This window comes from Podarcis vaucheri, assembly GCF_965113315.1.
Source record: "Podarcis vaucheri genome assembly, chromosome: 6".
NCBI lineage: Eukaryota > Metazoa > Chordata > Lepidosauria > Squamata > Lacertidae > Podarcis > Podarcis vaucheri.
In genome coordinates this window covers 60,675,377-60,691,651 of record NC_138764.1, presented here as the reverse complement: position 1 = coordinate 60,691,651, position 16,275 = coordinate 60,675,377, and the positions used below count along the sequence as shown (strand labels likewise).

The 16,275-nt window shown below is 47.5% G+C and overlaps 1 protein-coding gene across 2 annotated transcripts in view; it reads right to left on the bottom strand.

Moving 5' to 3' along the window:
- Positions 1–7,398, bottom strand: part of ITPR3 (inositol 1,4,5-trisphosphate receptor type 3) — a 98,100-nt gene extending 90,702 nt beyond the window's left edge. Inside the window, exon 1 of one of the 2 annotated variants that reach the window (XM_082226819.1) lies at positions 6,910–7,398. In XM_082226819.1, coding sequence (XP_082082945.1) covers positions 6,910–6,998 — 89 coding nt within the window. In that variant the 5' untranslated portion in view covers positions 6,999–7,398. The remainder of the gene's footprint in view (positions 1–6,909) is intronic. The other variant, XM_082226818.1, reaches the window with a different exon arrangement.
- Between the last annotated feature and the right edge of the window lie 8,877 nt (positions 7,399–16,275).

Here is a 16,275-nt window from a genome sequence, read left to right as displayed (position 1 = left end):
TTCTCTTTTACTAACATTTACTAACACTAGCTGCCTGTTCAAAGTGAGAGGAGGATAGTGAAGAATATATGTACCAATTTACTGTGAAAGCATAATTTATTTATTTAAGTTCAAGTTCTCTCAACTTTTAAGGCATCGTGTTAGAGAATTATGACTAAGAACTCTTGCTAAAAGACATAAGTAGTGTCCTGTGGATCCAGTCAAGGTTCACATAGTCCAGCACTTTTTGCAACCTGCAACCAGAAGGGATTTAGGAGTGCTGAGTTCAGAGGCCTGGGACCCTTAGAAATCAGAACATGGACTGAGACTATGGTTGTTAAATGAAGAGGTTTCTTTCGGAGTATTTTCCTTGTTCACAGTTACATGCGGACTGGTGTTGTTCCTCCCAGAATTATCTGCAAGTCCTGGGATAGACTACCGGTAGTCTATATTCTGGAATCCTGGTCTAGATCAAGGAATAGATCCACCATAGACATTACAAAATGGTTCACCAGAAACAGGGTAATAGGTCACAATTTAGCTTCTGCCCACCCTTCTGCCATAATTATCCCTGTCAGCTTTGGGGTGTCTTGACACTGCAGGTTTAACAGTAATTTGCTTTCCCCAAGGTACTCTGGGAACTGTAACAGTAGGGAAGATCTAGCTCAGTTCTCTCACCAAATTCTCATGATTCACTGGATACCCATCCAGAGTTATAGGACTAAATCCAGGTTTGTCATATCCAGAGCAAATTTAAATCCCATTGATTTTAATGGGTCTATGCTAAGTATGAGTAGTTGGGATCCAAGCCATGGTTGGCATTACAGCACTAGCAATGCATGTCAGGGATGATGGGAGTTGTAGTCCCAATACATCTGGAGGGCCAAGTTTGCCTATGCCTGGTATAGATCCCTTTGACCAATTCCACACTGGAGAGCAGGGCTGCCTTTTGCTGCTGGCAGAGGGTCCCCAGATTCAGCCCTGGCATCATTAGTTAAAAAGGACCTCAGGTAGTACATTTAGGAAGTAAGTCACCTTGGAGAGCCACTGCCAATGGACAGCGCTGGGTTTAATGGGACAAAGGCCAGATTCAATATAAGGTAGCTTTGTATGTTTAGCTCACGGCTAAGCAGCAAGGAAGGAAGCAACAATTAGGACAAAGGACTAAGAACTGAAAGCCAAATCTGCTGTCCAGTCACACTCTGAAAATAAGTCAATCTTTCCATGCCCTAGTTGACCATCTGTACAGGGCAATGATTAGAATGTGCCTTTATCTGAAAATGGCTGAAAATGATTACAATGTGCATGACTCATTGACAGAGCCCACTCCTAGCATGCAGAACGTCTTAGGGTCCATCACCATCAGGAGGGTTCGCAAAGACCTGCATCCTAAGAGGAGTTGCCAATCAGGGCAGACAGAAGTGGACTGCACAGACCACTGTCCTGATTTAGTAAAGAGCAAAAACAGAAGCAGTTCCTAGGTCTACCTTACCCATCTTCCCTTCTTATAGAAAGTTAAAAGGCACAGGTATATTCACTGGTGGAGGAAGAGGAGTGCGGGGGGAGCGCACCGCCCCTGGCAGTGCGATCCTGGTGGGGTGCCATCATGGCTGTCCCCCCCCCCGCCCACGCTGGGCACCACGCCCCTACGGGCAGCGTGCCATGCTCCCGGGACACACGCCAGCCCCGCCCCCGCCTGCTCTCCGTCCCCCGGTGCTGGAGCATGAAGCTCCGCCACTGGGTATATTGATCCTTGCAGATTTCATTCTCCACATCCCTCCATTGGGAGAACTATCCAGTTATTCCTTCTTTCTGCTTCATGTTTGTTAATCAGTTACTAATCCGCAATATGACTTTTCTCACTCCATCACTGCTAAACATTCTTTTTTGAAGTCTAAGTACACCGTGGCAAGAGGAACCTCTCTATCAATATGCTTGTTGACACTCTTCTAGTACTTGGGTAGGCTAGTGAGACAGGTCCTACACATGCAGAAGCCATGCTAGTTCTGCTTCAGCAAGACTTGTTCTTCTATATGCTCAGTAACTCTGTCTTTAACAATGATTTCCATCAGTTTTTTCTGGGACAGACATTAAGCTAATCAGCCTGTATTTCCACGCTCTATCCCCCTCTAACCCCTTACTGTTGTTGGTATAGTTATTATGCCAATATGGATGTTTGAACTGAACATAGAAAAAAAATATCAGGAGCATTTCCTAAATAAAGATTCTGTTAGATAAGCAAATTAAAAGCCACGTTATTGCAAGACCTTTCATGGCAAGGCACATGAGATGTAGAATTGTAACCTCCATGGCTACTGAGTGTCATTTCTTTAGTCATGGCAACAGCCAAGCTACTGTCACTGTAATTATACAATAATGGTTCACTATCTGGGCAGACATAACTCCTCAGTGAGACACAGGAATGAGCAAAATAAGGGCTTGCATCTGCTAATAGAAATAAGCCCCTCTTTAATAACTGTCCTTGTGATCACAGTTGTGCTCATGTTTGCTGCTTTAATCCCGCATCATTGGTAGATTCCCCAACCCCCTCCACCTTTGATGAGATTAACGCAAAGCCTTCAAAACTAAGTATGCAATGGGAAGGGTGTAACTGGCAGCTTTATTTAGCCTTAGGGTAATTTGACATGTTTGGTCACCAACGGGTTCTTCTGTTACAGGCAGGAGAGCAAGCCTTTCATTTCTGCAAGAAGTCTTTAATTGTCTCCTGCATTCATTCCAACCTTGTCATTTCATGCAATTTTAGTGTTTTGGCAGGCTTTCAATACCAACCTTAGCAAAGAGCTTGAGCTGCGATTGAAATTTATGCACAAAGGGCACACACACAGTCCAACTACACTTAAACAATGAGTTCAATGAGAGAAAGTAACTACGGTATTTCAAAAAATGAGCAACTGAAAGTTCATTCCATTTCTAACTGATCTGCACTACTGCAGTGGCAAAGGCAGTGAACTACTCCTTTCCAATAGGGCAGAGGTCAGCAAACTGTTTCAGCAGGGGGCCGGTCCACTGTCTCTCAGACCTTGTGGGGGGCCGAACTATATTTTGGGGGGAAAATATGAACAAACTCCTATGCCCCACAAACAACCCAGAGATGCATTTTAAATAAAAGGACACATTCTATTCATGTAAAAACACGCTGATTCCTGGACCGTCCGTGGGCCGGATTTAGGTGATTGGGCCGGATCTGGCCCCTGGGCCTTAGTTTGCCTACCCATGCAACAGGGCTAGGGTGGTCATGTGTCCTATTTTAAAGAGGACAGTCCTCTATTTGAAGGGCTGTCTGATTTAAAGCCTAAGAACCGTTAGAAGGGAAAGCAGGAGGGGCCCTGAAGATGCCTTTCAGTTAGCACCTAGATACTTGCAGGCACACAAGTTACCTAACCACGACAGTCTGGGTTACTGTATTAATGCATCACTAAAAGCAAGCATTTCTAAATCTCTATATATACTGGTACACACAAACTAGCACGTGCATGTTTTGTGTAAATCTGTGTCCTGATTTGTTTTCTTGGGGTTGAGTAAGTTGCCACCCTACATGGGACCATCAAAGCAATTCACATTTGCAAATTTTGTGTTTTTTTCATTTTAATAATTTGTATGCTGCTTAATATTGCAGTGTCTAAGTGCACATCAAATGAAAATAGATATATAAGAGCAACCACCACATTTCCTGGCAAGGGATGGGCTGAATGCCTTTATTTGACACTGCTGGGATGGGGGACCAATTGAGACTGATCTCTGAGACTCTGATGAATTCCTGAGTGATCTGGGAGCGGTCATAATGAGTTGCTGAGTGAAATGAAACCAATAAGTAGGTGGCACCTAGCTCTATCTCTCTGTTTCATCTGAATTGGGAGAGGCAGCTGAGGTGCCAGAAAAGGTGCTTGGAGTAGGGTTGCCATATTTTGAAAAAGAAAAAAAAATATGACAGCCATTCAAAGCAAATAAATGCAATTTGTCTCAAATTTTACCCCTGAAAAAGAGGGCGTGTCCTGGAAAAAGAGACACATGACAACCCAAGTTTGGAGGCAGAGACAGAGTAAAAGGTAAAGGTAAAGGGACCCCTGACCATTAGGTCCAGTCCTGACCGACTCTGGTGTTGCGGCACTCATCTCGCTTTATTGGCCGAGGGAACCAGAGCAGCGCACGGAAACGCCGTTTACCTTCCCGCTGGAGCGGTACCTATTTATCTACTTGCACTTTGATGTGCTTTTGAGCAACAGGACCGAGCAATGGGAGCTCACCCCGTCGCGGGGATTCGAACCGCCGACCTTCTGATCGGCAAGTCCTAGGCTCTGTGGTTTAACCCACAGTGCCACCTGCATCCCCTTGAGACAGGGTGGATGTGGACAAATAAATTAAGTTGAATCTTGAAAAGACAAATGTATCATCTGATTTCATCCTGTGGTGTCCCACAAAGACCACAATGGCCGTTGTACAGGTAATGTAATGCTCAGTTGTACAGGACCCAAGTAGCTGCTTCCTAAAAAGTTGGTCCTAACTTCCTGGGTTACAGTGCTACAGGCCCTTAAAGGAATTCTATAGTCCGTTCTTCGAACCAAGTGAAGAGCAATAACAGAAACCCCCTGCCTGTTTCCAGAGGAGGATAAAGTGACTTTTGTCACTCACGTTCTGCTTGCACCAGTCCAAATGCATCTAACAGGCATTTTCTTTGAAGTGTATCCAACTTGCATAGTCTTCGTTGGGCCTTCTGCTGCACCTCCTCCCAACTACGGAAGATTGCAAGAAACACAAAGCAGTTTACAGCCTGCATGGCACCTGCTGTGATGTTAACACAGTGCTCCCCCTTCAACACTTCCATTTCAGACAGGAAGGGAATTCTTCTTGTCCTCAGCGACTGACTACATAGCACCCATGTATAAATCCCCATATAGAGCAATCAACATAGGACTCTGCCATCTAGGCACAAGCAGACTGCTAGGCCCATTAAAAAAGAACGCCTGGGTCTGCCGGTTGTGGGGGCAGCGCCATCGCTGTTAACTCCTACTCTAGATTTGCAGGCATCCTGCATAGTTTTTACAAACAGCACAACTCTAAGCAAGATCCTTGGCTGGCAGACAGCAAGCAAGAACCTACCCACATCCAGCCACTAACATTACTTTGTTCCTTTTCTTCTCCCGGGGAAGGCTTACAGGGTCTGCTGAGGATACAAACAGCCCACCAGAGCAAAGAATAAATTAGCACAGCTGGACTGCACAGTCTTAGCAGCTACTGAGTACTGTGCACTGACAAGCTACTTGGCAGGTTATGTCACAGTTTACAGGCACTGATTCATGGCTGTTAATTAGCGGCTATGGAGCGCCAGCCCTGCACTAGGTGCTGCACACAAGGCAGAAGTGACAAAGTCCCTGCCCAGCAGGCTCACAATATTAAGCAGAAGACAGGACAAAAGCGAAGGGAGAGATTTGGAGAGAGGAGGAACAAGGGTGGGAGGGTGAGCTGGGAGCAGACAGCGCTAGCGAGGCCAGGCCAGGGTGATTCAGGAAAAGGCGTCTACAGTTCGTGATACAGTTTGTTTTTCTAAAATAAAGGCAAAAGCAGGAACTCTCTTTGCTGCAGATTAGCATTCATCTGTACAACATTGACAGTATTAATTGCATTAATGGTATTGGGTCATGCTTTTTTTCTTTCGGAGGGGGTGTTGTTGATCACAAGTGAGAAGCAAAGTAACAGGATTTATCAACATCACTGTTGAAAACTTTAAGAGGGGCAGGGATGAGCAGGAGAAAAGTAAATCCCTGTCACTTCGGGGATCAAAATGCCAGCTAGGGCTAGTTCATTCAGTACATCTTATGTCCTAGCAAATAGTTCTGGATAAATGGGGCTCTCAAGCACGAGCATAGCCAGGATTTTTGTTAGGGGAGGCGGGGTTTTGGTAGTGGGGGCAGAACCTCAGATTTGTATTGATTTGGGGGGCTGCTGCCTCCCTGCCTCCTCCTTGGCTATGCCCACACTTGATGTGTTGATCAGGCAATCACATACATGGGGGCGGCAACAATCCCCAGGACTGTTCAGATACTCCCCCCCCCCCATTGTCACAGTCATGGTGCTCTCTGGAGACAATATGCATGATAACTTGTTACCAATTACATCCGCCCAGGAAAGTGCAAACCCAGGAAGAACTGGGTGGCTTAAAAATATATTGTGTAAATTGGCCCAGAGGTCAGAGCAATTTTATTCCTGGTTGCCAGAGCAGGCACTGACTTTTATGGCCAAAGCAACTGTCTTTCCCAAAAACTTAAAGAGGCTCAAGGAAGCCCACTGTCCGCTCAGTCCGTAGAGAATGAGACTCAGGTTTCAAGCCCTACTTTGGGTAAAAGATTCCTGTAATGTCGGGGAGGGGGTTGAACTGAAGGATGACTCTCGTGGTACCTTCCCACTCTGCGATTCTGAGGCTGAGTTGCCCTTGTCATCGAGCCCGGACCCCTGCTGGCTAGGGACTAAATTACAGCCCAAACCAGGAAGACATCTCGAGCTCCACACCAGCCGAGCTTTTGACCACGCTCGGCAAGCAGATCCTTGCAGGACAAAACAAGCGAACAACAAACCACTTCACCCTCGATCCAGGCCCTACAGAAAGAGATCCCCGCTGCCATTTAGCAGCGCTTGCATGCCCGCGTCTGTGCTCCAACCACTCTCAAAAAACAAACAAACACCATGGGCCGTGGGGTGTGTGTGCAACTCAGGCGCTCTCCGGAACTTCAGCTCAACTTCAGGCTAACGAAAGACTCGCGCATCGCCCTCGATGAGACCAGTGAAGCCATCGCAGCCCCTAGAAACGGCTCCGTTTCCTTCTCAGCGCCGCCGCCGAGCTCCTTTCCCCGCAAGGACTGGCTCTCTCTCCTCCCACCCTCCTCAACCCCGCAGGAAAGGGCGCTGCAAACTCACCCCAAAGTGCTGATGAAGCCATTGACCGACCCTTCGGCGTACAAGGAGACGATGTCCCCAATGTGCAAGAAGCTGGACATCTCATTCATGATTCCAACTCGGCTGGTGTCCCGACGCCTTGCCCGCCTCCCCCCTTTCTCCTCTCTCGAGCTGTTCACCTCCCACCCGGGCGATCCACCATGTGGCCGGCGGGGCACCAGGATGCAATGGTCCAAAGGCTCCTCCGCCAGAGAGGGGCGTCCGGGCAAGGGATCGCCCTCCGTTCACACGTGCTTGGGCTTATCCGCCGGGACGAGGCTCGGCTCGGCTCGGCAGCAAACGAGGAGGGAAAGAAGCGCGGCTGTGTGGTTGGGGCTGGCGCGCGGTGGAGGGGGGGGGGAGCGGCGGAGATCGGCCAGAGATTTGCATGAGTTCCCAGCGAGACACTCTCTCTTTTTCGTCCAGCTCTCTACCTGCAGCCAATAGAAAGCGATCAGGAAGTCCCGATGAAACATTCGATGCAAATTGGGACTGCGAGCTGGGGGGTGGGGGGTGGCGGCGGAAAAGCCACACCCCTGCTGGCCACGCCCCCTCCCACCCACGGAAGAAACTTTTCCAGCATTGAGAAAGCAAGAAAAAAAAGTCCTTTGCTTCTGAAGAAGCGCCTCTCTTGCATGTGGAGGGAACAAGAAACTTGGGGAGGTGGGTGGGGAGGGAAATGAATTGTTTCCTCTGCTCCACCTCCCCGCCCTCGCCCGAAGTGTGTGTGCGTTTGGTGAGCTTCAAAAAGGAGCATTATCTGATTGTTCTTGCCGGAACTGCCCACGATTACGGCGCGAGGCTCCTGCCAAAGACAATGAAGAATGAAAACAAACAGACAAACACACACACACGCCCCTCTTTTTTCCTCCTTACACCAATCTTCTCCATTCACAGTCCTACCACGCTCTCTCTTGGGCTTTTGAATCCGATCCGAGGAGAAATGCTCTTAATTCGCACATCAGTGAGCGCACGTGTGCATATACGCACACGTGCATAGACGCACAAGCCCACTCCACACCCGTGCTTCGTATACTTTCGTCGCCGCTGATTCACGTGGGGGCAAAGTTGGTGGCGCTGAAGCCGGGAGTTGCGCGCGAGAGTGCTCTCGCCGCGGTCCGGGCAAGCGGCCGCGCGGGCTTCCTGTCGAGGTAGGCGCTGCAGCTCAGCCTCCGGCGACACGCTGAAAGCCAGAGAGAGAGAGAGAGAGAAAGAGCAGAAAGCCAAGACTCGCTCGGGCTAACTCTCCCTTTTGTTTCGCTTGGCTGTAGAGTAGCTACGGTAGTTGTTTTTAAAGGGGCCGCGGCCCTTTATTCTCAGAATCTGCTCGACCCAGGGAAAGAAGGAGGGGCGGAGATAAAAGGGGAACCTGACATCAGTTTAACCCTGTAAAAAAAAAAGCTAACAGATTCCCGTATTTGACACACGCAAAAGAACTTCTTTGAAACAACAGTATTTACCACTTTCAGAAAGAGAGGGAGTTGTACCAAAACATCTAGGTAGTGCCAGAAGTTCTGGCTTCCTTTCAAAGTTTATTTATTTATTACATTTATATCTCGCCTTTCCTCCAGGGAGCTCAAAGGGGCCTACAGACTTCTCCGCCTCCCCATTTTATGCTCACGGCAGCCCTGTGAGGTGGGTTAGGCTGAGAGTGTGTGACCACCACTCCAAGGTCCCCCAGTGAGCTTCATGGCTGAGTCGGAATTTGAACCCTGCTCTCCCAGGTCCTAGTCAGGCACTCTAATCGATATACCACACTGGTGCTCATGTTGCTTGCTAGATGCTGTTGCACACCACAACAATCTTCCCAAGCGGTGTGAGATTCCAGGTGTTTCAGGTGCACCTACCAGAGCCTGTGATCCCTTTTGGGACAACAAGGCACAACAGAGACTGTAGTGTCTTTATGATACAGTCGCACCTTGGTTTTCAAACACATTGGGAGTCAAAGGTTTTGGCTCCCAAACAATCGAAAACCGGGAGTGATTGTTCCAATTATCAAATGTTTCTTAGAACCCGAACATCCAACGCTACTTCCGCGGCTTCCGATTGGCTGCAGGAGCTTCCTTACAGCCAATCGGAAGCTGCACGTTGGTTTCCGAACGTCTTGGAAGTTTAACGGACTTCCAGAAAGGATTCCGTTCGGCTTCCAAGGTACCACTGTGTATGGTTTATTTACACATATATACAAACCTGAACTTAGATGAAAGGTTTGCAGAGAATTCGCTTCCGAAGCAGGCCAGGCTTCCTCGATAAACGCAGCTTTGTATTTAAAGAACAGCAAAAGGCCCTCCTCTGTGTCTCTTTGTTACAGCTTCTCCCAGACAGCCCACATCAAGTTGCCCCCCACCACTAACCCACCCACCCGCTTGCTTGACGCCTTTTCCCTGTTCACTTACATCATCCACCCTGAAATCCTACACCCCTTTGGTCTCTGCCCACCAACACACAGCTTGTCTGACAGTCAGTGGCATAGCGTGGGTTGTCAGCACCCGGGGCAAGGCAAGTAATTTGCGCCCCCTAACCCATGGATTTGCGCCCCCTAACCCTAACCCCCAGATGTTGCGCCCGGTGCGGCCGGCCCCCCCTGCACCCCCCACGCTACGCCACTGCTGACAGTGTTTGCTTGATGGGTTCCTTGATGAGCTGTCACTAGTCTTTGTGTCTTAATGACTTACACCAGTGGTTCTGAAAGGGTGTGGCAGGAGAGAGGGCAAGTGGGGTGGGAAGACTAAAGGACAATCAAAGAAGCATAAACATTTCAGCGTGGTGTAGTGTAGTATCAAAATTACATATTTATATATACACAGACACAACCAGAAACAGTATGATTCGTGCTCTTCTGTAGCTACATTGTTTTTATACTTTCTGGATGTCCCATGAGCATATTATAAAGTAGCTGTGTTCTGTTATGTATCAAACATTGCTAGGAGTTGTTTCTTTTTGTTTTGCAATTTATTTCCTACCAATAAAAAAAATTGGTGTGACGTGAGCAAGTTTTTATTCTGAAAGTGTGGCCCAAAGAAAAAAAGTTTGAGAACCACTTAGCAAGACCTGTCAAGCTAGCCTGGCTTGTTAAAAGGTAAAGGTACCCCTGCCCGAACGGGCCAGTCTTGACAGACTGTGGGGTTTGTGCGCCCATCTCACATTTATTGGCTTGTTAGAATGAGCTAAACCCAGGAAAGTCCATGTTTGGCAGTTTAATCACACCTTGATTAATTCTAACTTTTGACAGTTCTAAGAATTATGGGTGACCTGCACCCACAAACCCCAGCATATAAAAATACGTTTTGGCTCCTGTGTCTGTAACAGCTATAAACTCCTCCTGCGCAGCTTTACCAAGTGTGGAGATACAATGATGAAGAAAGCTTCACCATCGAAGTTTTTGCCTGCCTTGCAACCAATAAAGGCACCTGAACCCCACCAGGCAAAATACACCACACCTGCTTGCATAGAAGCCAGCTTCTAAGGGCCGAGAGGTCTTTGGCCCTGCCTCAATAAAATAGTTTAGAGGGCTGCCCCACCCCTCAAAAAAAAGTTTATGGTCATTGCCATACAATGTAGGGATTGTAGAAAAAATAAAGCAAGTTTTGCAGAAGGGTAGGGGCTTTACAAAAATCCCAAGTGGCAACAAAACTTAAAACAGCCCAATGAGGACTGAATACGCTCAGTAAGACATAGTATTTAGAGTGATCTAGAAAAAGAAAAGGGGAAAGTGGGGTGGGGTGGGGTGGGGAGGGAATGGCTGGCTGGCTGGCTTCCTTCCTGCCTGAAAAGGATTACTCATTTTAGGAGGGAGGAGGCACTGCAACATTTTGTTGCAAGTCCTCTTGTTATAGCCAATTAGAAAACTGTTGGCTATGGTTTATCCTGTCTCTGGAATTTTGGAGGTATAAGGATGCCCTGAGCATAACTCTGAACCTATCTAAAAATCCCTACATAGGAAGCTTATAAAAAAATAAGGAATTACCTCTTGACAGTACACAGAGGCAGTAATTGCCAGATTGGGTCAGCCCTGTGAATTGCTGATTTGTATAGTCCACAGTGTTGATTAACAGTGGATCTTTCGAAGGAGACTGCACACACCATAAAATCATTGAGTTGGTGTGTTGGAAAGCATCTCCAGGGTCATCTAGTCCAACCCCTACATGCAGGAATCACCGCTAAAGAGTTCTTGACAGATGGTCATCCAGCCTCTGTCACTGAACCTCTGAGCAGATTCCAGGCCTTAAAATGAGTGGTTCCAGGCATTAAAATCAGCACCAGGTGGATGTGGAAGGCACAATATCTTCAGCAGATGGCTCTGCATTTCCATGTGCTGCCTTTTAAATTTACCTATTGCCTCTGTTGTAATAACAAATACGTTTAAAAATAGAAATCTATTTCCTTCTGTTCTCTTCCAGAATGCAAACAATTTTTAGACTTTGATATATTTCAGGGATCTATTACACACCAACACATATGGCAGAGCTAGGAGACCATGTAATGCTGATTTTGCAGGGGCACTGCAAATTCAGGTCTGTCAGGAAATGCTGCATTTTTAGAGCAGGGCAAATTTAGAAACTTTTATCCCAGATGGAGAATAATCAGTCAGAAATTAACTCACTGCTTTTTTAGCTGCGGTGCTGCTCTTGAAACTGGGTCTCGCTTTTAAGAGCTGCACTGAACACTCTCTTCTCCCCAGCTACTCAAGAGCTGTCACATTTATCTCCTAACCTTTTGACAAGGACTTCAGGGCCTTTGCCCCTTATCCCCTTTTTTATTCTACTTTTAAAAATGTTGCTTACATGGTGGCTTTCCTGCTAAAGTCACCCTAAATTTGCATGTGGGTTTTTATGCAAATTTATGGTCCAGGCCTGAAGATTTGTAAGGATCTGGGGGGGGTGGCCCTGATGGAGTGAGTAGACATGTTTCCATTTCGTACACCACAGCCAACTCCGACATTTTATCTCACAAGCTCTGCATGCAGAAGGCAGAGCCATGGGGGCTCTGCTCTGCTTCCACAGTTGAAGTCATGCTTCTGAATACCAGTTGCTTGAAGCCTACCCACCTGGTAGGAAAAGTTGAACCTCCCTGTTCTAGATAGCGTGCCAAGAGGGGTTGTGCCTCTCTTGCACAAAGGCAGATATTACATCAGTTGCTATGCCCTCTTTTCCCCTTTTGCATGTGGCCCTTGAAAGCTTGTCCAGAATGAAAGATGGCCCTTGGTCTGAAAAACATTGCTCTCTCCTGAATTAGCACTTCTAAGCTAGGAATACAGTGTTGTTACCAACTACCACTACATTGATTGTAACTGTGCTTACCTTGTGCATATTTGAGTTTTGCTTAGACATGAGACAGATTTATTGCATTTTGTGTTTTTTGGTGCCAATATTTTCTCCCTCCCTACCATCGTGTGTGTGTCTTCCAACAGAATAAGACTTCATCCCTCTGCCAGCATGGCATCTAGTCCACAAAAGGTGATGCCACAATCAATCTGTGAGCATTGAAGGTGCCACAAGACTTTTTGCTTTTTTCTGCTACAGCAGTAGATTATCCCCTCTGGAATTTGATACCTCATCTTGCTTCAGAAATCATTGATTCAGGTTTGTTATGCTGAATTAGCAACTCTCATTAACATGGACAAGAAATCCCACGATATTTCAACCATGAATCACTGCTCTTTGTCTTTGGTCGTTTGCACTATGCCTGCACTGAAGTTTTAAATCCATGCCCCTTGGAATGCATAACATAATGGCCATTTACTAAGAGACCTTTGAGGACACAGTTATGAATTTGTGGAGGGAGTTCTAATACTGAGGAGCTACTCATTAACCAGGACCACTTTCCTTGCCATTTAATCCACATCACCTCCAGTTAGCCCATTGAATCTTGGAAGTTTACCAGCCAGAAATTAAAGAGACGAAGAGCTATAGCTTCAGGATAACTTAAACTGGTGGGCTAATTTGTTTTAAAAGACCTGTTTTGGGTTATAAAACCTAATAATAATTATAATTATAAGACCTGTTTTGGGGTGGGGGGAGACCTTAGTGAATCCTTGAGTCAAGGGGGTTATTAATGAGAGTATATGGAGATTACAGAAGAACCAATGTGAGAGGAAGGAGAGAAAGGAGAAGCCACAGCATGATATGTCTTCTTGGTGTCTTGAAAACAACATGCACCACATTTGCAGAAAGGCTTGGTGATCTTGGGGGAGGGGGAGGGGGAGGCTGAGACATCATCTCAGAAAAGTGGTGCATGGAAGGGCGTTGCTGCGAGGTGATTCCTCAAGTTAGTCATCATTACGCTGCCTTTCTGCTCCCATCTGTCTGCTCTTTTCCCCATGCAGTCTGCTATCTCTGCCTCCAGTCCCACCATTCAAGGGGAAAGGATCTAACTGTAAATGTGCATCCTTTCTCAGTGTATATTAACCAGGGGATCTAGGAAAACTTTGAAAAGGAAGTGATTGCAAGAGACTTCTGGGTGTGACTCAGTGTGGTTATGGCAGCAGAGTCATCTGTCTCCATGGCACAGTCTCTCTTCTTGGCTAGCTTGCCTTCTTTTTCCATGCTGCAGTTCATCAACGGGAAGCTTTTCAAGCTGCGGATTCCCCATCCCAGCACATTGGAGTTTCCTCTGGCACCAGAGCCTCTCCACCCACTCCTAGTGCGCGCACACCCTTCCTTGGATCAGTTTTGGTTTCGGCATGTTTTTCACACCGTTGCATTTAAACAAATGTTCTCCCTCAGCTTCACAGACCACCAATATGCTCAGGCACAGATGCCCTCCCCCTGGCAGGAAGATGTCACATAGGAAGGAATGATGCCCACCATGGCTGTCATGCGGGACCACATCAAAGCAAGGCTCCTTTCACAGCCGCTGGAAACTGGGTTAGACTCCAAATAACAACTAGGGTAGAAGTGTGGGCGGATGTCAACAGAGGCAGTGACAAAAGAGAGCAGTTTCTTGGGGGTGGAACAAATGACAGGTGGAAAAGAAAATGGGGTGCAAATTGTTCTAACCATGTGAGTGGAACAGACCTACCCCGGGTTTCTCTTGAACGAGCATCAAACAACATTGCAAAACATGCTTGAGAAAGGCATAGGAGAGGTCAAACAAACACCCCAGAGAGGCAGTACATTCTTGGAAGGTGAGTCCTAGAAATACAAGATGGGCTTTTTGAAGGCCATAATATCAGCACCTGCATGTGGGGGTGCTGTGTTATACTGAATTATACCTTTAATCCATCTAGCTGAGCTCAGCATTGTCTATTCTAACTTGCAGCAGTTCTCCACCTTTTCAGAAAGAAGTCTTTCTTCCCAGTTCATGCTGGTGATTTGATTTCTCCTCCTGTCTCCCTGCCCCCCAGCTACTCTGTGTCCCTCCCCTGCCTCCCATCCTCTCAGATCATTTCTCTTTCCCTCCTATCCCCAGTTGCTCTGCTTTCCTGATCAGCTGCTGATACGAGCCTTGTAAAAACTCATGGAATTGGAAGCTCTTCCAATTGACAAACTTTTCAAGTGGGGGAAATGGAACCAGCCTTGCCACCTCCTAACGAAAGGGTGCAGTGAGTGGAGGGTTGGTGGCAGTCAGAGACTTCATGGGCACCCGGGAAGTCGTAGAGGATGCAGCTGCACCCATGGGTGCCACAACTGCAACCACACAGCCTAGCCAGTCATGTGAGAGTGAGTGTGTGCAGCCAAGTATTTCTGCACTGCAATGTTATCTGGCCATCAGTAAGCCAGCCACTGCCCAGCAAGCATTTGAGGAAGAAGTATCTGGCAATGTGAAAGTGAAAATGACTCTAACTGCCTTTGTGTTAGAAGGAGCAGAAGAGACACTGGACGCTTTGTTTTCACAGCCAAGTCAGGGAGAGAAGGAATTCTCCAGGGAGAGAAAATATAAAAGGAGGAATTCTTGGCCTGTGAGACAAATCTTCTCCCACCCCAATGCCCTCAGCTTTTAACCCAGAAGTACAATGTAGTATCAGAAGGATGAGTTCTCTGTAGCATCTCTCATGCCATACACACCCTCCCCCTAGAAGTTGTGCAGCGTGATAATCTATCATTGGACCAAAAAAAGAGAAGGGAAATAGCCACCAGACGAGATCCGCACTTTGTGACATTTGTAGTTCCCAAATAAAGTTTGGAATGGCAATTAAAAAAAACCTGCAGGTTACAGGGGATATTGTGCTGCATAGGAGGAGATGCAAAGGAGAAGGTTGTCATGCAGGGATGAAGGCAGTAAATCGGAGAGGGAAAGGGCAGCAAGTCCTTGAAAGCAGAGAGAAAGGACTACCTGCCCAATGGATTTTGCCACCAATTTGACACGTGTTACAGAATTCCTTGTAAAGTCAGCAGAGATTATGGGGCTTCACTCTCAGGCACTCATAGCTGCGGTGAAAGCTGTTCCATTAAGACAAATGGGGCACTTCCCCACCAGTCTTAGTTTGTCCTCAGTCAACCCCCACTGACCTGCCTCCTGTCTTTCTTACAGCCAGTCCGTGGGGTGTCCCTATAACATCAGTCTTGGTGTTGTCCTTGTAGAACACGGGACAAAACTCAAATTGAGTTGCCCTGCCTGCCATTGGTTGGGGTGCCACCTGCTGTCAGTGGTGGACCTACATTTCAGGGGCACTGAAGCTTGAACTGTCACGGGGACCCCTTTGCTAATAAATCCCCCACGGCTCTGCATAAGGGGCATTGGGGTTGGCCTGTGCTGTTGCTACCCTCTTCAGCACTCAGGGGTTCTGTGACAGAGAAGTCAATGTGCCAAGCATCCCATGGAACTAGGTGGTTTTTAAATCACCAGTCTAAGGGAGAGGTGCCTGTAGACATTTCACCTGCATGCTGATAGGCAGGTAACAGAACTGGCCTGCCCATTATGCCTGGTTAAGTGAACGCCTCAGGCAGCAGAAGTGCAAAAAGAGGCACTTCACCCACCTGCCCCACTGCTTCCACCACTGAGAGGGGCGGTTCTAGTACGCGACATTGCTGCTTGTGTTCCCTGCCCCCAGAAGGAGAAGTCAAGCAAGTAGCAACAATTTGCGGGGCGCCCCAGCTCCCCTGAGTTCAGTGAGACCTGGAGCCCCCCATCCCGGGGTAAGCCAATTGGCAACACTTGGAGGAGTGCCCTGGCTACCGCTGAGTTTGGTGAGAGATGGGGCCCTGCCATGGCGGAAGTGGGATGTAGGGCAAGGAGGCAGCACTTCCTGTTTCGTCTCAGGTGGCAAAACAGGACAGGCCATTCCTGTCAGGTAGTGAGAGAATCAGGCACAAAGCACACAGAGATACAGAGGGATAGCCTTGTGCGTTATCAAGGCCCGGTGGCATAGGAAGGGGTGTGTGGTGGGTGTGGGCCGTCCCGGGTGTC